Source organism: Anomaloglossus baeobatrachus, chromosome 6 (genome assembly GCF_048569485.1).
Source record: "Anomaloglossus baeobatrachus isolate aAnoBae1 chromosome 6, aAnoBae1.hap1, whole genome shotgun sequence".
Lineage (NCBI taxonomy): Eukaryota > Metazoa > Chordata > Amphibia > Anura > Aromobatidae > Anomaloglossus > Anomaloglossus baeobatrachus.
In genome coordinates this window covers 105,189,666-105,214,351 of record NC_134358.1, presented here as the reverse complement: position 1 = coordinate 105,214,351, position 24,686 = coordinate 105,189,666, and the positions used below count along the sequence as shown (strand labels likewise).

The 24,686-nt window shown below is 42.1% G+C and overlaps 1 protein-coding gene across 1 annotated transcript in view; it reads left to right on the top strand.

Annotated features, from left to right (window-relative positions):
* The window catches only part of LOC142317132 (uncharacterized), a 566,806-nt gene that overhangs the window by 67,683 nt on the left and 474,437 nt on the right, over window positions 1-24,686 (top strand). The window contains exons 3-6 of the mRNA XM_075353156.1: window positions 546-629; window positions 6,132-6,299; window positions 15,052-15,135; window positions 24,394-24,561. Coding sequence (XP_075209271.1) covers window positions 546-629; window positions 6,132-6,299; window positions 15,052-15,135; window positions 24,394-24,561 — 504 coding nt within the window. The remainder of the gene's footprint in view (window positions 1-545; window positions 630-6,131; window positions 6,300-15,051; window positions 15,136-24,393; window positions 24,562-24,686) is intronic.

Genomic DNA, 24,686 nt, shown 5'->3' with positions numbered 1-24,686 from the left:
CTCCGTCATCTGAAACTGTTTTTTATGAGCGCAGGGTGAAGGTCAAGGAGGTATCTTAACTCCATCAATCCTTTGGACAGTTACAAATGACCTTTCACTTTCCATAAGACATTCAATATTCTGAATTGGAGAGATACATTTTTCTGTGTTTAGAAAATGATGAAATTGAAATCCTTCATATCACGCAAGGTGCAGCAAATGTTGAAATCACATGAACGCCTCATTCACCCCAACGTGCATTCATGCTCGCTCCCCATTAACATGGAGCCAATCACTTAACGCTCGCTATATATTTCAGGACCAAAATGGCCAGAGTGCCCCCGCTCCGAAACCGTAAGTGTGTTCAAAGATCATGTGAAAAATGACTGTAAAATTGCACCTCGAGCAGCTGTTATTAGAGCTCGTCTGCGGCAGTAGAAATAACGGGTTTGACATTGCTCTATATTTACTACTCTACCTTTAGTAATTTGGAGAGGAGAGAACTTGTCGTCGGCACCGTTCAAGTTGTTTCCATTGAAATGTTTTCTATAACTGTTTCTACTTAGATACACGACAAAGAAAGCAAACGTGAGGCCCTACAGAAGGAACTATTAAAAGCTCAAAACCAGTACTCTGCATGTTATGATGAGGTAATCAATTTTAATTGCCTGTTTTGTATTAACCTTTGCTTTTTATTTCCTTATTCCTTGGCAGTGTAAGTACCTAAAATATACATCTATAATTAGGGATCCTGTTGTGATTGTTTATGGTTTCTGTTACCTTTTGTAATGTCTCCATGAAGTGTGCCAAGTAGAAAAACCATTTTCCCTTCTGCCTCCAAACAGCCAAAAATGCATATTTTCTGTTTATAATAACGATAGTGTAAGTACTAGAAAATAATATAATATATATAATATATACAGTACAGACCAAAAGTTTGGATACACCTCATCTCTAGAACAACAGTTAAGAGGAGACTTTGTGCAGCAGGCCTTCATGGTAAAATAGCTGCTAGGAAACCACTGCTAAGGACAGGCAACAAGCAGAAGAGACTTGTTTGGGCTAAAGAACACAAGGAATGGACATTAGACCAGTGGAAATCTGTGCGTTGGTCTGATGAGTCCAAATTTGAGATCTTTGGATCCAACCACCGTGTCTTTGTAGAAAAGGTGAACGGGTGGACTCTACATGCCTGGTTCCCACCGTGAAGCATGGAGGAGGAGGTGTGATGGTGTGGGGGTGCTTTGCTGGTGACACTGTTGGGGATTTATTTAAAATTGAAGGCATACTAAACCAGCATGGCTATCACAGCATCTTTCAGTGGCATGCTATTCCATCCGGTTTGCGTTTAGTTGGACCATCATTTATTTTTCAACAGGACAATGACCCCAAACACACCTCCAGGCTGTGTAAGGGCTATTTGACTAAGAAGGAGAGTAATGGGGGTGCTACGCCAGATGACCTGGCCTCCACAGTCATCAGACCTGAACCCAATCGAGATGGTTTGGGGTGAGTTGGACCGCAGAGTGAAGGCAAAAGGACCAACAAGTGCTAAGCATCTCTGGGAACTCCTACAAGACTGTTGGAAAACCATTTCCGGTGACTACCTCTTGAAGCTCCTCAAGAGAATGCCAAGAGTGTGCAAAGTAGTAATGAAAGCAAAAGGTGGCTACTTTGAAGAACCTAGAATATAAGACATATTTTCAGTTGTTTCACAGTTTTTTAAGTATTTCACTCCACATGTTTTAATTCATAGTTTTGATGCCTTCAATGTGAATCTACAGTTTTTAGAGTCATGAAAATAAAGTAAACTCATTGAACGAGGTGTGTCCAAACTTTTGGTCTGTACTGTGTGTATATATATATATATATATATATATATATATATATATATATATATATAAAATATATGTGTGTGTGTGTATATTTTACAGGTATCCTAACTGGTGGGCTACAAGTTTGATTTTTAACAATAGGGAGTTGATGATAGTGTAAATGTAGACAGTCTAAAAATGCACCAAAATTGGTAGCTCAGGTCATTGGGTATAACGCCATAAGCCACATTCACACCAAGTATTTGTCACAGTTCATGTCTCCTTTGGGGGCTTTTTGCGGGACAAAGACCCAGCCTTAAGGCCATGTGCGCTTGCTGCGGATTTACAGCGGATTTTGCCGCGGATTTGCTGCAGAAAATATGTCTAACATTGCTGCAGTCATTCCCCAGCAAAACCTATAGGTATAACAAAATGCTGTGCGCACACTGCGTTTTTTTTATGCCCGAGGATTTACCCGCGGATTTTCCGCTGCGGAATTAATGAGCATGTCTTTTCTGCAGGTACCTGTGGTTTTTGCAATAGATAATGGTAAAAATCCACAGGGACCAACCTGCGGAAAAAACGCGGCAAATCCACGACAAAACCGCATGCGGATTTCGTTGCGGTTTTGGTGCGTTTTTTTACCACAGGTGCAGGATTCTTTAAGAGGGTCCAGATTTTCCTTGAAGGTGTGTTCTCTAGTTCAAATGTTATCCCCTATCCACGAGATAAGAGTTATGTTTATGATCACTTGGGTCCTACCGCCGTGCCCTCGCCATTTCTGAGAACCGTGGCTCTGAAAAGCCTCACTTTAATGAGACGGAGGTTGATCATGAACACTGCCTATCCATTCATTTTAATAGTAACACCAAAGATCAGCTGAGGACTGCGCACTCAAATTTGTGGCACTTCCATTAAGAATTAATGGAGAAACATGATTAGGGGATTAGTTTTGAACTTGAGAACTCTCCTATCAACAAAACAAATGACATCTAGGTCTTGAAAATGCAAGGTAATAGATACTTTTATGGCCCTGAAGCCATGTTCCGTTACTGAGAAATCCCATTCCAAATACTTGACGTGCAAAAGTGTAACAATGTTTTGATGTTCAGGCTCCATATCGCACCATCCACTACATATAGACAATAAATCTTGTCTATCTTATACATAAATTTAACTTGCAACTATTTAGCATATGATTAGTTATGCAGGTTCTTGTCATGTCACTGCATTGTTACTGTTTTTCTCCTAAAAATTTACATTTTAATTTTTATTATTTTGTTAGTATTTTGTAAATCCACCTTTTGGCTTTCAACACTACCTGAATCCTTCTGGGCATGCTGTCGATCAGATTCAAGCATGTCTCAACAGAAATCTGATCCTAACTTTTTTTTTTTTTTTTACACACGTTCCCAATGTTGGTGTATACTGGCCGACTCACTTGGGTATGTGTACAACTTTTTATTCAACTCTTCCCACAAGTGTTCAATTGGGTTCAGGTCTGGGGATTGTGGGGGCCAATCCAGCACCAATACTTCACTGTATTTGAACAATTTCTTCGCCAATTTTGACATATGCTTTGGGTCATTGTCCTGCTGGGACAGTTATCCCTTATCATACCCATAGTACTGGAGAGTATGAAGTCACTTGTGTTGTAAGATACTCACATATAGCTCAGTATTGAGACCACCATCTATCCTGGTCAAGTATTCAACGCCTTTGGCTGTGAACAACCCCATATCCTCAGGCTTCTTCCATGGAACTTAACAGTTCCTACAATTTCTTGATTTGTTAGCCCCTTTTGCACTTGTTTCTTCCAGATTCATTTGCCTAGTTGATTGACTTTCATCTCATCACTCCAAATCACCTATTTACAATCTTCTACTGTGCACTTTTCATACTTTTCTCAAATTCGTGCCGATGTTTCTTTTGACGATATTGAAGTCGAGGCTTCTTCCCTTTTTTTCGGGCCACCATTCCAGACTTGTGTAATGTGCGTCGCACGGTCTGTGATCTTACTATACAAAGCATATGAGTCAACTCCACTGCTGTGTTTGTCGCTCCAGAACTGATAAAAATTGTGACAATGCATCACGTTGACTCCGATATTTTGCCTGGATGCTGACCTCTTGACTTTTGAATGAATGAATGAATGAATGAATGAATGGATGGACCTAATTTTGTATTTTTCCAACTGTTATGGCACTCACATGATGTAGATTGGCAATCTTTTTAGCCAAAGAACATCAATGATTTGGATAATGCTGTATCTTTTTTCTTCTTCATGGCTGCTCCTCGATTTGAACCAGTGACCTTTCTCTTGAGAATTAACCTAATAACATATTGAGCTATTAAAGAATGTGAGGACAAGTTGTATTTTGTAGTATACAGGAAGAAAAAGACTTTTCCACCACTAGAAGCAAAATGGTAACACTGCATTGACATGACAAGAATCTGCATAACTAATGATATGCTAAATTATTGCAAGTCAAATTAATGTATGAGATAGCCTGGATAATTGTCTATACAATTAATGTAGTCTCGTGCTCAAAGCTGTAGTGGATGGAGAGATATGGAGCATGAAATTAAAATGTTTAGCATATAGTTAGCCTTTTGCTCGTCAGTATATACTAATGAGGGTGGGAATGCATTCTTATTTACTTCCGACTGGTGCCACCTTCCTCTCCTTGAATTGTAGCTTTGCCCTCTATTGCATTAGTTTGTTAAGTGGAAAGTAGAGCTGTCAATCAAGTAGAGGAACCGTGGCACCTTGTGGAAAATGATGACAGAGGCTGATGCACTTGCTGTGAATCGGTCTACCCTCCAATGCACTTCCACCCCTTATTAGCATATGCCCTCACATTGGGATCTCCCAGCACCAGAGCAGCGCTTTGTGGCTATACTGGTATTCATTACATTGAATTTTCATGTCTAAAGTTGATGACCGACATATGTTCTGTTTGGGGAGGTCTAAACTCGACAGATTCCCTTTGGGCGATGTGCCCTTGTGGTGTTTTTTTTTTTTTTTTGCATTTTTTTCATGCGTTTTTCCTTGCTTCTTTTAACCAATAAAAGCAAGGAAAAAGCTTCCCAGCAAAGTCTATGAGAATCGTGACTTGCTGTGCACACACTGCTTGTTTTTTCCTTACAGATTTTGTTGCTGACAAAAAGAAGCAGCATGTCAATTGTTTCTGCCTTTTTTTCTGTGTTTCTATAATCCCCTGCAGTGCTTTATCACTACAGGGGATTATAGCGCAGCACTTCGCCTCACACACCGTGCATACAGCATGGTGTGTGAGGCTCTCCGTAGCTCAGTAACCCGGGGTCGTCATGGTGATGAGCCAGGATTACTATGGAAGCGATTGGGTCTCTATGATCGCATTACAGGGACCCGATTGCCAGGGAGAGGTAAACGATTCCTTTCCCTGCCTTCTAAATGCTGAGATTGCAGCATTGAGGGGATTAACTGCCAGGAGCGGCGCGGGGACCGCTCCAGGAAGTGAGAACCGGGTCCTGGCTGTAACATCAGCCGGAAACCTGGCGACGATTGCAGGGGTACAGCGCCTGAGCCCCCATGTTCGCCATGACTGAAAAAAAGCACAAAAAGAAGCAGGAAAAAAAAATGCATTTTAAAAAACTAGCAAACACAATAAAAAATGTGCGTTTTTTCAGCTGCTTTTTTTCTGCCAAAACATGCTTTTTTATGTGCAGAAAAGAAGCACACAGAAAAGCAACGTGGGCACATGGCCTTATAGCTGCAACTTAATATCACGTCTTAAGAATATAAGAGAAATGACTGATTTCAAAAGTAACATTGATCTTTTTGGAAGCAATCCCTTTCAATATTGAATATTGGAAATTCCATACAGATGTGGACTCAAATGGGCAATGAAAAAGGGTAACTCCAGTAATATTCGGAATAAGTATGAACATTATTACTTTGAGCAAACAATATATTTGTCACTCTCCTTAAATTAGGCTGTATGGGTAACATACAATGGGCAGATCAGGGAATGGGAAGAATTAAAGGAGCCTGCGCAGAACACAGCACAGACGGCTCTGTACGATTAGAAAAGTATTGTATTAAAATGAAGTCTTTCCTTTGTACTAGCTGCTTACATCCATGGCCCAGGCAAACAGCTGTCAAAAATGCCATTTCTTTTCAAGTCTGTAGGAGTGGATGTACTTGCATGTTGTGAATATTCAAGATACAAGCAGCTTTTTGCTCAAATTAGATGCAATTCCTTCAGAGGATTATTCTCTACTTTAGGGAACATAATGTGAAGATGGGACAGCAATATTTGAAATGAACCTTGCGTTTATCTGTTTTTCATCCAGTTGCTCCACCGGGACAAACTTCTACATAAACTTAAGGAAGAAAATATTCAGCTGACAGAGCAAATCATGCAGCAGTCCCAGGACATTTCCAAGATGAGTGAAGAAAGGAAGAGACTGGAGCTAAAGCTGGCAGTTGTCACAGAGAGACATAAAACTGCACAACAGGAGGTGTGTGTCTGTGCTACAATCCATTGCGGCCCCCCCCTTTCCTCTCCCCGTGCCTCTTGTCAATTACAAGTTTACAGTATATAACAAGGCATGTCATTTGTAACCTGTGTTCTTCACAAATAGCAACAACATATGCGTCATTACTTTTAAAAGTAATGCAACTCATTTCTCTTTCATGATCTGTTTTCATTGTCTGTCAAGTCTTAGCTGTGTTTACGGCTAGATTTAGTTAGGGGAAAAACAAAGTTGTGACAGGTATTTGTTATGCAAAAAAAGGGAAGGGTATAAATTAGCGAACACTCCTGGATATCATTTTATACATTACATCCTATTTAACAAGAATGCAAGGATAGTATCTTAGTGGGAATATGTCATAATAAAATTGTTTTTTTTATGTTTAAACATACTTTTGAAAAGTTTATAAAGTTATTTATTTACTTTTTAATTAGTTTTACTCCAGGTATTGTACAGTTATACATTTTAGTACAGTGCAACCTTGGATTACGAACATAATTGGTTCTGGGAGTGTGCTCTTAAACCAAGTTACTCTTATATCAAAGCAAATTTCCCCATAGGAAATAATTGAAACGCAGACAATTTGTTCCACAGCCCAAAAATATTTACTGTATTTATACAAACGTATTACAGTAATACAGAATAATGTACTGTAGTCATATAAAATTATGACAGTGCACTAATACAAAATACTGTACAGTAAAAAACGTAAAATAAATTAAACTGCATGTTAGCTTACACTAGAATTGTTGGTGTGCGGGAGGTACACTATAGAGAGAAAAAATGATGTATAAATATGACAATCTTTTTTCTTGTACTATACACAAAAACACACCCCAAATCTATTCTCCCCAAAGTATGGGCAGAATTAAGCCAAATGTGGGGTAGGAATACTGCACAGGCAATTAGATTACAGTACAAGCAATGTGCTGTACTGGTTAGCAGAAAGAAAGTACAATACTGTATGCACAAATGCAAATTAATATACATGCTTTATAGTATATACTGTACTGTACAGTGGTATACTGTATACAGTACATATGTACAGGAAGTTACCTCCAGAGCGGGTCAGAGAGCAGTGAAAGGACGGAACCGGACGTGTGCACGGTGAGTATTTGCTCTTATTGTAAAGCATTGCTCTTAAACCAAGTTACAAATTTTAGAAAGCTTTGCTTGTCTTGCAAAACGTTCTCAAACCAAGTTACTCTTAATGCAAGGTTCCACTGTAATTTGCTTCATTACCTTATTTTGCTTCCTTCTCGCCCTAAAACTATGCTGGAGCGCTGTTTCAATACCAATTAATGCTCCTTCAGAAGCTTTTTTTTCAGCTGCTGCTCATCAACATGTAAACAAAATATACTGTCAGTTTGTCAGGATTTTCCCTGTGTGAGTATGGGTTTGGGAGCAGAGAAGCTCACACTAATTCTGTTTATAGATAGTCTGAGTGAACGTATCTTGATGAGCAGCAGTTGAAAGGAACTTCTGAAAGAGCATGTGAACAGCACAGCGACTTTAGTGTTTGGAAAAGTAGAAAGCAAATATAGTAATGAATTATATTGCAAAAGTTCTGAATTTTGCAATGACTTGAAGATAATTGAATTTAAAAAAAAAAAAGATTTTTTTGCAGAATTTTTTTTATTTTCTATCTTATTATTATTATTATTATTTATTATAGCGATGTTTATTCCATTGCGCTTTACATGTGAAAAGGGGTATACATAATAAACAAGTTCAATGATCATGAATGTAAGGGGTAGTCGGACCCCCGAACCGGGAAAGAGAATCCCCCCTGAAGACGCCACAGGAGTATGGTGGCACATTGTACCATGTTATGTGTTATGTACGGTTCTTCCCCCCCCTAGGTGCCAGTGTAGTGAGTGGTTCCCCTGGTAACAGTGACAGGGAAGGAAGGGGCAGGGCAGCCTAGGAGGGAAGAGAAGGGGGGTTGGGCTCTGAATGCAGGGCAGTGTGCTGTGAGATGTAACATGGGAGAGAGCTGAGGAGAAGTGCCAGGGCAGAGTGCAGGAGTGGGTGCTGTGGCAGTGGAGCGAAGAAGTTGGAGCTAATCCGGAGCCGGTAGTGAGTACTGGAGCCATCCCCTAGTTCAATACAAATCCCTGGGAAAGGGCTGGACTAAAATCGGGATAGGAGTACCACTGCTAGGGGAATAACAATTGGCCCCTGCAGGCAAAGGAAAGTGCCCGTAGAGAAAAAGGAAACCGTTTTCGTAGAAAAGGACTTGTAACTTGTAACGTACTAAAGTAAGCCTGCTGCAAACAGAAAGATGGAAGCTTTGTTTAATAAAACGGTGTTTGGTTTACCCGCTGCCTGCAATTGTCTCTTTCCTGAAAGTGAAGAAGGAGCTGGAGAGCACAGAAAGAACGCTGTCATGAATGGGCCCCATGCATCCACACTCTGCCCCAACAACACACCTGCTTTGCAAGTAACGGCCGGGCCGGGGTTCAGCCTGCGGCCCACAAGGCGAGGGGACCCGACTACACCCCCTGAGGCGCCCCCTGCCCCCGTTACAATGAACATTACAAAAACAGAGTGGTACATGAGGAGAGAGGACCCTGCCCGCGAGGGCTCACAGTCTACCGGGGATGGGTGAGGGTACAATAGGTGAGGACAGAGCAGGTTGCGCAGTGGTGTACTGGTCTGAGGGTTACGGCAGGTTGTAGGCTTGTCGGAAGAGTTGGGTCTTCATGTTCCTTTTGAAGCTTTTCACAGGCGAGAGTCTGATATGCTGGGGTAGAGCATTCCAGAGTATGGGGAGGCACGGGAGAAATCTTGGATGCGATGGTGGGAAGAGGAGATGAGAGGGGAGCAGAGAAGGAGATCTTGTGAAGATCGAAGGTTACATGCGGGTAGGTATCGAGAGACTAGGTCATATATGTAAGGAGGAGATAGGTTATGGATGTTTGACATGCAAAGGCTGACACTGTTCTGTAAAGATTATTTTCTGTAATCATCACAAGAATAATAAAGATGAAGGATAACATGGATGACACAAGATCCATGGTAGGTGATGGTATCACCTCCTTCCTCTCACCTCTGCACAGGTCACAGATCATGAGTTAAAACTCTGCTTTAGGCCCCCTTCACACACACGTGTCTCCGGTACGTGTTAGGTCCGTTCCTGCATGTACCAGAGACACGGGCACACGTAGACCCATTAAAATCAATGGGTCTGTGCACACGTGCGTGTTTTGCCATGGAACGTGTGTACGTGTGGAGCATACGCGTGTCTGTGTGTTCCACACGTAGACATGTCCACGTTTTCTCCGGCATCACGGGTGCCACACGGCCCGCATACGGACCACACGGATGTAGTGTGGATGTGGTCCCCTGTGACACGCGCCGGAGAAAACTCACATGTCAGAGAAAAAAAATAACAAATATTTACTCACCTTCTCAAGCCCTGTTGTCTCTGCCGCTGCTGTCACTTGCTGCCGACCGCCGCTCATTATGCCCATTTAATATTCACTTCACTGCGGCCGGAAGCAGCAGCAGCGGGGATTCAGCAGGACCGGAGACCGAAGATCAGCACCACGGACAGCGACGCCAGGTACAGGTGAGCAGAAAGTTCCCATTCTCCGTGTTATCACTGATAACACACGGAGAACACACATAGTGCTATAAACACGGCATATGGAGGGGAAAACGCACCTTTGACATGTCGGTGAAACACGTGCGTGATTTTCACGGACGTGTGAAAGGGGCCTTAGAGAAAGACTATGTATTGCCTTTTCCAAGGAAGATGGTTAGTCTTTTCTTAGAGAGGATATGTGAACTCTTCTAACATGTCTGTTTTAGTTAATACCTTTATTCCCCATTAAATACAAGTTTGGAGCATCTTTTCTTACAACTCTGCATTGTGCTGTTCCTGTTAGTCTTTTTAGAAGGTATCAACATAATTTGACAACTGGGTGTCGTCATGTGGCTTTTTCCTTACTGACTGATACTATTAAATTAGTTCTGATAATGCAAGACTGTTAAATGCCTCAGATCTTTAACAAGTGACAAGGTAACACCTATTTGTAGTTTTTTTCCAAAATTTTGGGGAGGAATGTAACAACAAATCAATAGCATTAAGCAGATTTTTGGTTGTTACTAAAATAGACACATTAAGCCCACTTTACACGTTGCAATTAGTTGTACAATCGCATTTGCGATGTGACACGCCCAGGTTGCATACGGGATCTATGAGATTTCACGTTGGTCGTTCATTTGCTGTCACACGAGCGTTAGTAGTCTATGTTAAATTGGTCAATTTTGTGTGCGATCCTTTAGATCATGTGTTCTGTGACGTATGCATTGAGCACCTTTTTTTTTTTTTATTTATTGACTTGCCAAGCGTGTGTAATGTGGGATGCGTTTTTACTATGTCATCTGCCATTCAGCTCTGCTACATGGCCGCTAACAGCAGACACAGACAGCCATGTAGCAGAGCTGAATGGCAGATGACAGCAGACACAGACAGAGCCGCACTGTCAGAATGAACTCGGGTGAACCTCACCCGACTTCATTGTGATGCTGCGTCTGTGTCTGTGTCGCGTCCTGATTAGCGGTCACCAGTGAAGACTCACCGGTGACCGCTAATCTCCTGAGTAACTGAAGTTAGCAGCCCTCTCTCATATACTCACCAATCCCCGATCCCCGGCGCTGCACGGCATTCACACTGCTCCGGCGGCTTTTACTGTTTTGAAAAAGCCGGCCGCCCATTAAACAATCTCGTATTCCCTGCTTTCCCCGCCCACCAGCGCCTATGATTGGTTACAGTGAGACACGCCCCCACTCTGAGTGACAGGTGTCACACTGCACCCAATCACAGCAGCCGGTGGGCGTGTCTATACTGTGTAGTGAAATAAATAATTAAATAATTAAAAAAAACGGCGTGCGGTTCCCCCCATTTTTAAAACCAGCCAGATAAAGCCATACGGCTGAAGGCTGGTATTCTCAGGATGGGGAGCTCCACGTTATGGGGAGCCCCCCACCCTAACAATATCAGCCAACAGCCGCCCAGAATTGCCGCATACATTATATGCGACAGTTCTGGGACTGTACCCGGCTCTTCCCGATTTACCCTGGTGCGTTGGCAAATCGGGGTAATAAGGAGTTATTGGCAGCCCATAGCTGCCAATAAGTCCTAGATTAATCATGTCAGGCGTCTATGAGACACCCTCCATGATTAATCTGTAAATTACAGTAAATAAACACACACACCAGAAAAAAATCCTTTATTAGAAATAAAAAACACACACATATACCCTGGTTCACCACTTTAATCAGCCCCAAAAAGCCCTCCTTGTCCGGAGTAATCCAGGATGATCCAGCGTCACTTCCACCGCTGCTGCATGGAGGTGACCGGAGCTGCAGCACACACAGCCGCTCCGGTCACCTCCACACAGCAAATGAACACAGCCGCGCGATCAGCTGCTGTCACTGAGGTTACCCGCGGCCACCGCTGCATCCACCGGTGGCCGCGGGTAACCTCAGTGACAGCAGCTGATCGCACGGCTGTCTTCATTTGCTGCATGGAGGTGACCGGAGCGGCTGTGTCTGCTGCGGCTCCGGTCACCTCCATGCAGCTGCGGTGGAAGCGACGCTGGATCATCCTGGATTACGCCGGACAAGGAGGGCTTTTTGGGGCTGATTAAAGTGGTGAACCAGGGTATATGTGTGTGTTTTTATTTCTAATAAAGGATTTTTTTCTGGTGTGTGTTTATTTACTGTAATTTACAGATTAATCATGGAGGGTGTCTCATAGACGCCTGACATGATTAATCTAGGACTTATTGGCAGCTATGGGCTGCCAATAACTCCTTATTACCCCGATTTGCCAACGCACCAGGGTAAATCGGGAAGAGCCGGGTACAGTCCCAGAACTGTCGCATATAATGTATGCGGCAATTCTGGGCGGCTGTTGGCTGATATTGTTAGGGTGGGGGGCTCCCCATAACGTGGAGCTCCCCATCCTGAGAATACCAGCCTTCAGCCGTATGGCTTTATCTGGCTGGTTTTAAAAATGGAGGGAACCGCACGCCGTTTTTTTTAATTATTTAATTATTTATTTCACTACACAGTATAGACACGCCCACCGGCTGCTGTGATTGGGTGCAGTGTGACACCTGTCACTCAGAGTGGGGGCGTGTCTCACTGTAACCAATCATAGGCGCTGGTGGGCGGGGAAAGCAGGGAATACGAGATTGTTTAATGGGCGGCCGGCTTTTTCAAAACAGTAAAAGCCGCCGGAGCAGTGTGAACGCCGTGCAGCGCCAGGGATCGGGGATCGGTGAGTATATGAGAGAGGGGGATAGACTGACATGGACTGAGAGTGAGGGACAGAGATAGTGACGGACTGACAGAGATTAGTGCATGACAGACATTGTGAGGGGCTTCAGAACGCAGCTTTTCAGCTGCGCTCTGAAGCAGACCTTTTTTAAGCTGCGGTGAAGAGCGCACACCTGCGCACATAGCCACAGACACCAAAATCGTATGAGGGATGTCACACGTTACAATTGACTAGGTTCGTGCAACAAAACGCTCAATTCTAGAGAATGATACGATGTGTTTGCGATCAACGGTTTTGCGTTCAATCCTGATCGCATGTAGCTGTCACACGCAGATACCTCACAAACGATGCCGGATGTGCGTCACTTACAACTTGACCCCAACGACGGATTGTGAGATATATTGAAGCGTGTGTAGCGGGCTTTAGGCAAGCTGATTGCTTATTTTATTTATTTTTTTAATTTATCCACAGTTTTAGCAGTTTTTTTTTGTGCAAAGATTTTAACGATGCTATCTAAAGAATTTATAATAAAATGTGTCCAGGACACTTCATATCCTAGACTTCTAACTACTGTTTGAATGAACACATTTCATGTTAAATTGAACCTATCAGCAGGTTTTTAGAGCTCAAAGTAAAGTACTTCTAATGATTACTTCCATAACTTTATATTATAAATCCATGTCTCTGTTGTCTTGTAATCCATTGGCAAATTCTTGGCCTTCACTTTCAGCTGTGCAGCCTCTCTCCCTTTTTCTCCTCTTGGCGCCGGCCTCCTTACAGTGATTGACAGGTCTCTCTTCTCGTGACCTGCTCCCCAGCTGACATCTCGTGCAGGTGGTCTCATTCCTGGTAGTGGCGAATGTGCAGCTACCCCCTGATGACATTGCAAGAGCTGGATTATGCATCTGCACATGTGCCACCTATGGCAATGGCAGCGGCTGCGCGAGATCTCAGGACACTGAGACCTTGCTTAGAGGTATAAGTGCAGGAAAAGCATTTGTGATCTCATTTGCTTAAGAATTTGCCAATGGATTATGATACAGTGTAGATACGGACTTATACGTTACTTAGGGGTCTAAACACCTGCTGATTGCCTTTTTTTTTATAGAATATAAAGGAAACCAAAGGAAGGGGCTACCGGTCATACTTGACCTTGCCGCTTTCCATTTTTTTTATGTATTTTGCCAATGGATTATGAGACATTGTAGATACGGACTTATAATATAAAGTTATGGCTGTGGTCATTAATACACTACGGTACATTACTGGGCTGATGTTACGTAGGGGTCTAAATACCTGTTGATAGGTTTCCTTTATGTTCTATAAAAATAGGCAAAGGAAGGGGCTACCGGTCATACATGAATTGCTTCTCTGTTTTTGTATGTATTATTCCAATGGATTATGAGACAGTGTAGATATAGACTTATTATATAAAGGTATGGCAGTAATCATATTTACACTACTGTGATCACATTACATAGGAGTCTAAACACCTGCTGACACGTTCCCTTGAAGTTCTATGAATAAAGGCAAAGGAATGGGCTACCGGTCATACTTCACCTTGCCTCTCTGTGTTTTTTAGATGTATTATACCAATGGATTATGAGACAGTGTAGATACGGATTTTTAATATGAAGGTATAGCAGTAATCATCTTTACACTACTATGATCACATTACATAGGGGTGTAAACACCTGCTGACACGTTCCCTTGAATTTCTATGAATAAAGGCAAAGGAAGGGGCTACCGGTCATACTTGAACTTGCCTCTCTGTTTTTGGATGTATTATACCAATGGATTATGAGACAGTGTAGATACGGACTTTTAATATGAAGTTATAGCAGTAATCCTCATTACACTACTTTAGTGTGATGACATTACGTATGGGTCTAAACACCTGCTGATTGGCTCCCTTTAAGTTCTATAAATAAAGGCAAAGGAAGGGGCTATCGGTCATACCTGAAGGGGCCTCTCTCCGTTATTGGATGTATAATATGTGGAGAAACTTTGGGATCAGATACAAAAATCCTACATGGCTTATTTATTTGTTCCCAAAAGACAAGCCCCTCTCATAGTAGGTAATTGGCAGATATGTCATATGTATGGGTAGACTTCTGTAGTGTCCTCTGTTTATCCTTGAAGAGCTCAGTATTGCATGAAGGGGTTAAACTGGACAGGTTTAGTTCCAGCAGCACTTTCCAGGTTCGTCTGTAGTTATATATGATGGTATTGCCCTTTGTATAGAATATCTAAGGAATCCGTGCATTGAAAGGAACCAGCAAGGAAAAGAGATGACACAAAGAGGTTGAGAGCACAATGCCCTGTCTTGCTCAAGTTAGTTTTGAATGAAGTTAGTTATTCATTCCGGTGTCCTAACTCTAGATCATTCTCCATCTGTATTTAATTTTGATATTCTTTTTTTTTTTTTATTTTTTCTTTTAGGTTAATAACAGAGATCAAATCATTTTACAACTTAAAACAGACTTGAAAACATCACAGGAGAAATATTTTGGCACTCAAGAAGAAGTAAGTACTTTGAGAGTTTAGACTGAAGCATCTGTTCACAGATCATTCTTCAGTGTCCGTAGCTGTTGGTAAGATGGAAACGCTCAGCTCCTTCTCTACCATTTCCTCCTTGCGCGGCGCAGTTACATGTAGTGCAATCCTCGAGATCTTGGAATTAAAGGTTTAGGCGTTCGGAGGGGGCTTCTCTGTCATTGTTGACCTTTGGGTTACCCATCATAGAATGTACAACAATAAACAATTTTCCATTCATAGTAGGAAGTTGGGGTATACACAAGTCACTTGGTTTAATTCAGAGAGAGGCGCGCGCTGACCTTGTTGCATGGTAACAATCTAAATGATGAATATGTGCTGTCACAATGGGACGGCACTGCTTATTATTGAAAATCTTCTATTAAATTAATGAAAATTATTCAATCCGGATTTTTAGTGGGTTTTGCAGCGGTGTAAGCCTGAATTTATTATACCAGGTAGAGCATACCTCACAAAACATTTAGCACAGTATCCACAATATAGCGAATTATATATTTACTGGCTTTATATTTTCCTTTTGACTCTTAAATTCTGGCTATGCTAAGAATGAAATAAAGAGAAATGATTTCCTTTTCCCTTCATTAGCAACCAATCAATACATAACATTAGGCGTCTACTGTCTACCTCTGCTCCACGTAGAACACTAGGGTACAGGGTTACATTAGAAATTGATAATGCATTTAATGATTCTCATTTAGGCATTGCAGATTGTAGAGTTCATTTCAATATGATTGTATTATTGTGTTTTTTTCCTCCTGGAACAAGAGCAGATGTTCCATAAAGGCCAACTATGTGTTTGTTATGGAGCTCTTGATTCAAGGCCTAGTCCTTGTTGGTCCCATCCTTTTTGCTATAAGATAGTGAGAACCTACTGTATACAGATTTTCCATTTTTGAAAGACCAGCATTGCTAATTAAAGGAGTTTTTCAAGACCAAGATTTTGATGACCCTTCTTTAGGATAGGTCATTGTAGAAGATCTGTGGGGGTGTGATATATAACACCCTCATAAAGGACCTGTTCCCAGCTCCCACACAGTGCGCACAAGGAATATTAAAGGGGATGTCCACTACTTGGACAACCCCTACTCATTCCCCTTGTTTTCCCCATAAAAGTAAATAAGCCAATACTCACCTCTGATGTGTCACAGTTCCAGCAATGTCTGAAAACGCGCGTTTTTGCGAGGGAGCCTTCTTTTGGAAGTGGCTCCCTCACCAAAACGCACGTTTGGGTTGGTGCTATTTTAGCAGAAGGGGTCTCTCTGATCATATGGGTATATCCTTTTTTGAACCTAATTCACATTTGACTTCACCTATGTGCAATATATTACACTGAATGCTGACCATATGGGTATGTATATGAAAACGAAGACAGAAGTCTTTAAATTTGCCTGATGAACACTATACCCCATAATCACATAGTCACCAATTAACAGCGCTATTGCACATACAAATTTTTTTTATTTTTAATTGGTCAGACATGAAGTATAACAGGGGTATAGACAATAACAATGTTTTAAGAGCAGGTTAAGACAGAGAGAGGCGATTAAATCCCCATGGGAAGCCGCATGTTGCAAAGGTACATACAATGATATAGGTGGTACACTTAGCTCCTCACAGTGGTGAGCGCTGGGTCATCAAGTGAAAACATTCAGGATAGCCAGCTGACTCCCAGAAGGATAATATACAGGACAGGAGCACAAAAGTAAATGTCAATACATATTAAGCCAGCAATTACATGTAACATCACCACAGCGCAAAAACCAGAGCGGGGCTTACCAGAGTAAGTAAGGGCACATGCGGGGACACATGGGTATATGTATTCTCTTTTTGAAACCCACCGTATTTTCCGGATCGTAAGACACACTTAACTGGGGGTAAAATTGGGGTGCGTCTTACAATATGGCTTACCCGGGCGGCAGTGGTGGAGCGGGGTCATAGGAGGCACGGTCAGCGATACTGAGGGTGTCACTGCAGTGTCGCAGCGGGCGCCTGATCTGACTGCGATCTCTATTGAATTTGTGGAGGTGACGCGTGCGCAGATTGATGCGATGGTCTTCAAGAAAATGGCTGCGGAGGACTTTCTATGCACGTGCCATCTCCGTGGCCAATTTCTTGAAGTCCATCGCATCAACCGCTATGTAGCCAGCAGTTAGATCAGGCGCCTGCCTCCGCAGCGACATCCTGACACCCTGTCCTGTGACCCTCTTGAATCGCTCCACTAAAGTGACACCCACGCCGCACGCTGAAAGATCAATGGCGCCCACCGCCGTGACACCCCTGAGGCCACAGTATCGCCGATACTCCGTCCACACCCTCCTGAGATGCAACACCCCCTCCTCTGAGCCTGCAGCATCACTGACCCTGTCTCCTGTGACCTTCCTGAGCCGCTCCACCACCGCCACTCCCCCCTGGTAAGCATTAGGATTAAGACACACTAAGATTATAAGACGGATCCTCATTTTAACATTAAAAATTATTTTCTTTGTCGCTCCATTGGGAGACCCAGACAATTGGGTGTATAGCTACTGCCTCCGGAGGCCACACAAAGTATTACACTTTAAAAAGTGTAACCCCTCCCCTCTGTCTATACACCCTCCCGTGCATCACGGGCCCATCAGTTTTGGTGCCAAAGCAGGAAGGAGGAAACTTATAAATTGGTCTAAGGTAAATTCAATCCGAAGGATGTTCGGAGAACTGAAACCATGAACCAAAAGAACAATTCAACATGAACAACATGTGTACACAAAAGAACAAACAGCCCGAAGGGAACAGGGGCGGGTGCTGGGTCTCCCAATAGGAGCTAGAAGAAAAGGAATTTACGGTAAGTAAACAAAATTCCCTTCTTCTTTGTCGCTCCATTGGGAGACCCAGACAATTGGGACGTCCAAAAGCAGTCCCTGGGTGGGTAAAAGAATACCTCGATAAAAAGAGCCGAAACACCGGCCCCCTCTTACTGCCTTCGGGCTGTTTGTTCTTTTGTGTACACATGTTGTTCATGTTGAATTGTTCTTTTGGTTCATGGTTTCAGTTCTCCGAACATCCTTCGGATTGAATTTACCTTAGACCAATTTATAAGTTTCCTCCTTCCTGCTTTGGCACCAAAACTGATGGGCCCGTGATGCACGGGAGGGTGTATAGGCAGAGGGGAGGGGTTACACTTTTTAAAGTGTAATACTTTGTGTGGCCTCCGGAGGCAGTAGCTATACACCCAATTGTCTGGGTCTCCCAATAGGAGCTAGAAGAAAAGGAATTTACGGTAAGTAAACAAAATTCCCTTCTTTTCCTATTTTCCTCCTCTAAATTTGAGGTGCGTCTTATAATCCGAGGCATCTTATAAACCGGAAAATACGGTATATACAGGTATTTTACCTATGTGCAATATTCTGCACTGAATGTCATGCACATAATGTTTATTTTGTTTCATATATTCTTACTTTTCACATTTCCATTTTCAACAGTATATGTTATTGCTACATTCTCCTCTCTTGCTTGTATTTTGTCACTATTTTTACTGGTTGTTCATCTTCTTGATCTGTCCTTGTACCATTTTATTCTGTATTTTAATTAATAAAAATTATATTAGTCATTATAGTTAAAGCTTATTAGCACTCTTTTATTCTGGCATAATTCAGCACCACAATGGCAAGCCCAATTTGACCTTGCTATGTGGCCTCCTTTCTTTTATATACATTATTGCTCCTGTTTGGACTAATTCTGCATCATGAGATAGTGAATAATATAACTGCTTCCAACATGTCTTTCTTCTCCTGTAAGAAATGTATATTGTTGTCTTTCATTCTTATATTATAGCATATTAAACATAAACAGTTGAAACTATTGAATGGTGAACGCTATTGAGTTACCCTTCTACAGGGTGGATGATAGCTTATCGATCAGTGGTGGTCCAACATCTTGGACCTGCACTTATCGTTAGAACAGGGAATTTAGATCCCCGGTAGAAAGGAGCAGCAATGCACATGCTCAGCAGAGGCTCCATTCACTCTCTATGGTGAGGTGCTTGTTTTTTTTTTAGCATTTTATAGAGAATGAATGATGAGTAGAGTTGAGCGAGTACCTAACTATTCGTACTCACCATACTCATGTGCAATGCAAGTCAGTGAGGAAAAACTCGCAAAGTAACGAGTAACCCGAATGCTGTACTATTCGTGAGAGAAGCAAATAGTACGGCATTCGGGTTCCTCATTACATTGCTAGTTTTTCCCCATTGACTTGCATTGCACATGCTATTTGGAAGGAATACGCGAGAATTAGTACTCATTATGAGTGTAGCGAGTACGAATAGTTAGGTACTCGCTCAACTCTAATGATGAGGTATGTACGTTGCCACTCTGTTCTAGTCGGGATATAGCCTCCTACTCAGGGATAAAATTCCCCATATTGTCCTTTGATGCAACCGGTCATGCGAACTGTCTCTTATTTCTGACGCAGAGATAAATGTTTCTTTGGGAATTAAAAAAAATCCCCATCTGCTGATCAGTGTACCTGGCAATTTCTTTGAGGCTATGCTCAACCGTCTGTTGGGGCTTCTGTTAGGAGGCTCAATGTCAAGTTCCCTCATTTTTATCCAAAGACAAACCAGAGCATGCTGAGTTATTTTTCCCATAGAAATGATGGCCACCCAACAAGAAATCACACTGACCCCTTCAGTAAAGTGTAGCGATTTAGGTTCTGTTTGTGTACGTTATAGAATGAATCACTTTCTTGAAGTTTTGATATGTTATCCTTATAATATATAGCACAATATCTGTGTGTGGAGCCCTTTCAATAGAAAACTACAGTTTTCACTCAATTTGAGTGAAATCTTTCACAGCCTGTCTATAACACCAGACTAAAAATACTGAAAAAAGGAAAAAAGTTTTTTTCAGCCTATCGTACCAAGCCATATATGAAGTCCAGATTCAGTGCACGGAATCCAGGATAGGCTGTCCCAGAAGGTTAATTGTAGATAGGTAGAAAAAATCCAGCACTGTGGTCTGCTTCAAAAAAAGTTTTTTTTAAAAAAGTTTTTTTTAAAACTCCATTTTATTGAAGATAGTTAAAAATCACATATTTAAAATCTTACGTGTTTACTAAAAATACTGTAAATATTAAAACTCAAAATCTCATGAGATTTCCCCCCCAGAATTTAGGCTCTATAAAAATAAAGGAGAAAATGGGTGTCTGTGTGTTGAATGCAAATCCAGAGTTTTTGCCAAAAGGGTCTTAAAGAATTAAAGCCACAGCACCCAAAGAGTCGCTCTTAAGCTATGTGCGCATGCATGTGGATTTACCGCAGATTTTGCTGCGGATTTGCTGCAGAAAATGTGTCTAACATTGCTGCAGTCATTCCTCAGCAAATCCTAAAGTGGCTTTACACGCAACGACATCGCTAATAAGATGTCGTTGGGAGTCACGGAATTTGTGACACACATCCGGCCTCGTTAGCGATGTCGTTGCGTGTCAAACGCAGGAACGACCGTTAATGATCAAAATTACTTACCTAATCGTTGATCGTTGACACGTCGTTCCTTTCCCGAATATCGTTGCTGTTGCAGGACGCAGGTTTTTCATCGTTCCTGCGGCAGCACACATCGCCATGTGTGACACCCCAGGAATGAGGAACAACAGCGTACATGCGGCCGCCGGCAATGAGGAAGGAAGGAGGTGGGCGGGATGTTCGACCCGCTCATCTCCGCCCCTCCGCTTCTATAGGACAGCCGCTTAGTGACGCCGCTGTGATGACGAACAAACCGCCCTCTTAGAAAGGAGGTGGTTCGCCGGCCACAGCGACGTCGCTAGGAAGGTAAGTATGTGTGAGCGATGTTGTGCGCCACGGGCAGCGATATGCCTGTGACGCACAACCGATGCGGGCAGGTGCTTTCACCAGCGACATCGCTAGCGATGTCGCTGTGTGTAAAGCCCGCTTTAGGGTTTTTAAAAAAAATGCTTTGCGCACACTGTTTTTTTTATACCCGCGGATTTACCCGCGGATTTTCCGCTGCGGAATTAATGAGCATGTCACTTCTTTTCCGCAGGTACCTGCGGTTTTTGCCATAGATAATAATAAAAATCCGCAGGGATCAACCTGCGGAAAATGCATGGTAAATCCGCGGCAAACCGCGGCAAAACCGCATGCAGATTTCGCAGCGGTTTTGGTGTGGTTTTTTACCACGGGTGCGGGATTCTTTAAGAGGGTCCGGATTTTCCTTAAGAAAAAGGCACTTTTTAGTGCGCACATAGCCTAAAAGGGGCAGCAATCATATAGTCTCTAAGGTGGGGCAACCTGATAAATCACTCTAAAGTCTATAACTATAGCAACGGCTGTCAACAACCAGTGCACAATTAACTGGGGCCTCATTTCTGAAGCAGCAAGAGTGCAGCTTTCAAAATCAAAGCTGCTGACATAGTTTTTGCCCAAAGGGTATTGGGCTATGTGCGCACTAGGCGTTTTTTTCACGCTGCGTTTTTTGTTCGTTTTGTACGCAAAAAAACGCACCAGTGGTAATAACGCGATGTGTTTTTACCGCGTTTTTATAGTGTTTATGGCTGCGTTTTTGTGCACTGCATTCAATGAGTGAAAAACGCAGTGAATAACGCAGACATAATTGTCATGCTGCGTTTTTGTGGTCACCACAAAAACTCAGCTTCAAAAAATTGCTGTGTGCAGACAGCACTTCTGAAAACCCATAGACATTGCTGGGGAAGCAATGTCACAGCGTTTTCAGCACAAAAACGCGGTAAAAACGACCCAAAAAACGCAGCAAAAACGTCTAGTGCGCACAGGGCCTTAAAGCGACAGCGCCCAAACACTCACTTGTAATGGGGCAGCAACAATGTATGTAGCTAAGGTGAGGCAACTTGATAAGTCACTCCAAAGTGTGTAATTTTAGGAACGGCTGTCAACAACCAGTTCAGACGTAACTGGAGCCTCATTTATAAGAATTGTTTCACAGTGAGATCGTTGCCTATAACCACTGCAGAAGTAACTGGGGCCTCATTTATGAAAATTGCCTCACAGTAAGATTGTTATGGTTGCCATAGCAGCCAGAATGCAGCTTTCAGCATTGAAGGTTCTGAGATAAAGGGAAAGCTGAGCTCTGATTAGTTGCTATGGACAACAAGAACAGTGACTGTGAGGCAGTTTTCATAACTGAGATTTGAGATCCATCAGGACACACGTTTTCTGATTTATTTATATATTATATATATATTTATTCACCGATTCAACCATATAGTAGTTAAGGTGGGGCAACTTTATAAGTCACTCCAAAATTTGTAATTGTAGCAGCGGCTGTCAACAACCAGTAGAGAAGTAACTGGGGCCTCATTTATGAGAATTGCTTCACAGTAAGTTTGTTCTGGTTGCCTATAGCAACCAGAGTGCAGCTTTTAGCATTGAAACATATGTGGTAAAGTAAAAGCTGAGCTCTTATTGGGTGCTATGAACCATTAGAACAGTCTGACTGGGAGGCTATTTTTATAACTGAGATTTGAGATCCATCAGAACACATTTTCTGCTTTATATATTTAGAAAATCACTTATTAGATCTCTGATCAGTGTTAGGTGATTACTAAGGGTACGGTTCCACTTGCGATTTTCATGTGCGAGTGCAATCCGATAAAACATCGGACTGCACTCGCACCAGTGCAAAACTACGGGGCAGCATCCATCTGCGATTGATTTCTCATGCCACAGTGGCATGCGGAATGAATTTCAGCATGCTGCGTTTGGCAGCGAGTCTCGGCTCACACACACCCATGCAAGTCTATGGGAGCATGTGAAACATCGCACTGCACTTGCATGTAATCCGAGTACAGTACGATATACGCAGAGACTGGCAGTGGAGGAGATGGGGAGAAAGTGTTCCCTACCTCTTCCCCACAGCTGTGATACGTAGTCGAATGACCCTCGGCTGACGCTCGCATCAGAGAGTCATTAGCATGTCACTTCTGACGCTCTCGCATCGGAAGCTGTGTACAAGTGGAAAAGTGCCCTTAGGCTATGTGCGCACGTTGCGTCGGAGTACCTGCAGTTTATTCTGCACGTTTTCCTTCCCTTGGTTTTTGACCAAATGGCTTTTGACCATTTTTTAGCGCTAAAAACGCATGCGTGTTTACCGCGTTTTTAGTGCGTTTTCAGCACTTTTTACCTGCGTTTTCACCTGCGTTTCTGCAGATGCGTTTTGTAGATCAAGACACTGAGAAATAAAGTTGAAATAGTCAAAAAGAATGAAAAAAGAGAAAAAAAGTATAAAATTAACTTTTAATAAAAAAATATGAGAAATTATCAATTTTAATGAAAAAATAGTGGTTATGCACATTTTAACAGAAAAATAGGTGAAGTTTATTATTTTTTAACATTTAAATTTTCGGTTATTGTGTGTGTGTAAAGGAACATTAGAACCCATTAATTTTTGGCCAGAAAAGCATGCGTTTTTGGAGCCAAAAACGCAGTGGAAAAGCAGGTAAAAAGCATGAAAAACGCAGGAATTGTGATTTTGGTTGCGTTTTGCCATTTCTCATTGACTCCAATGTTAAGGAAACGCTGCAGAAATGGCAAAAACAACTGACATGCTGCTTCTTTTTCAGCATGGTTTTTGACCACAAATATGCAAATTAAACGCTGCAGAAAAAAAAGCAAAGTGCAGACAGGATTTCTGCTTTTCCCATAGACTTTGCTGGAAAACAAAAACGCATGTGTTTTAGCGCAAAAACGCTGCTGCTAAAAACGCTGCAGAAACGCGGTAAAAAACGCAACGTGCGAACATAGCCTAAGGGTTATAATACTAAGCACTGTTTTTTAAAATGTTGCCCAAAAACTGACCATCTAATCCAAAAACTAAAAAAGCAATATTGTCTCAAACAGTGGAATCAAGTGAACAACGTGAGTCCCGCCTTGAAAGGAAACGGAGAGTAAATTTTAATATTTAATAAAAAAATATTTCAAAAAGTAGTTGTTCGCCTCAATTTGTAAAAATAAACAACTGTTAATGCCAAATAATAAAGAAGAGTTGAAAAATCAAATTTTAAGCTTGGAAGATGTCAACTTTAGGATGAAACTGAAAATGTAACTTTAGCAAGCGAGCGTAACCAACAATTTAACATATCATTTTCCGCGAGTGAAGCTGCGGGTATTTTGCTAGTTAAATATAAAAATGGAACTCCAAGCACCAGTGGAAACCTGGCCCAAGAGACACAATCACTTTTACATTTTCTTTTTTTTTTTAGTTGAGTCTCCAAGAGGCTGAAGTTTCAAGACTTCAGCAAAGGATTAAATCTCTCCAAAGTGAATCTCGGGAATTGTGGGAAAAAAGCAATGATCAGGAGGATAGACTGAACCAGGCTGAAAAGGCAAAGCAACAGCTCTCGCATGAACAAGACATCCACCTTGGCCAGGTAAATAGATTGTTTTTCTTACTTTATCCTATATTTCTTTTTAGGAATATCAGCAAAGTGTGTTATTTCTTCTGTCTTTCCGTTTTGAAGGAAAAACAGTAAAAAATGAACAAGCATAACTGCGG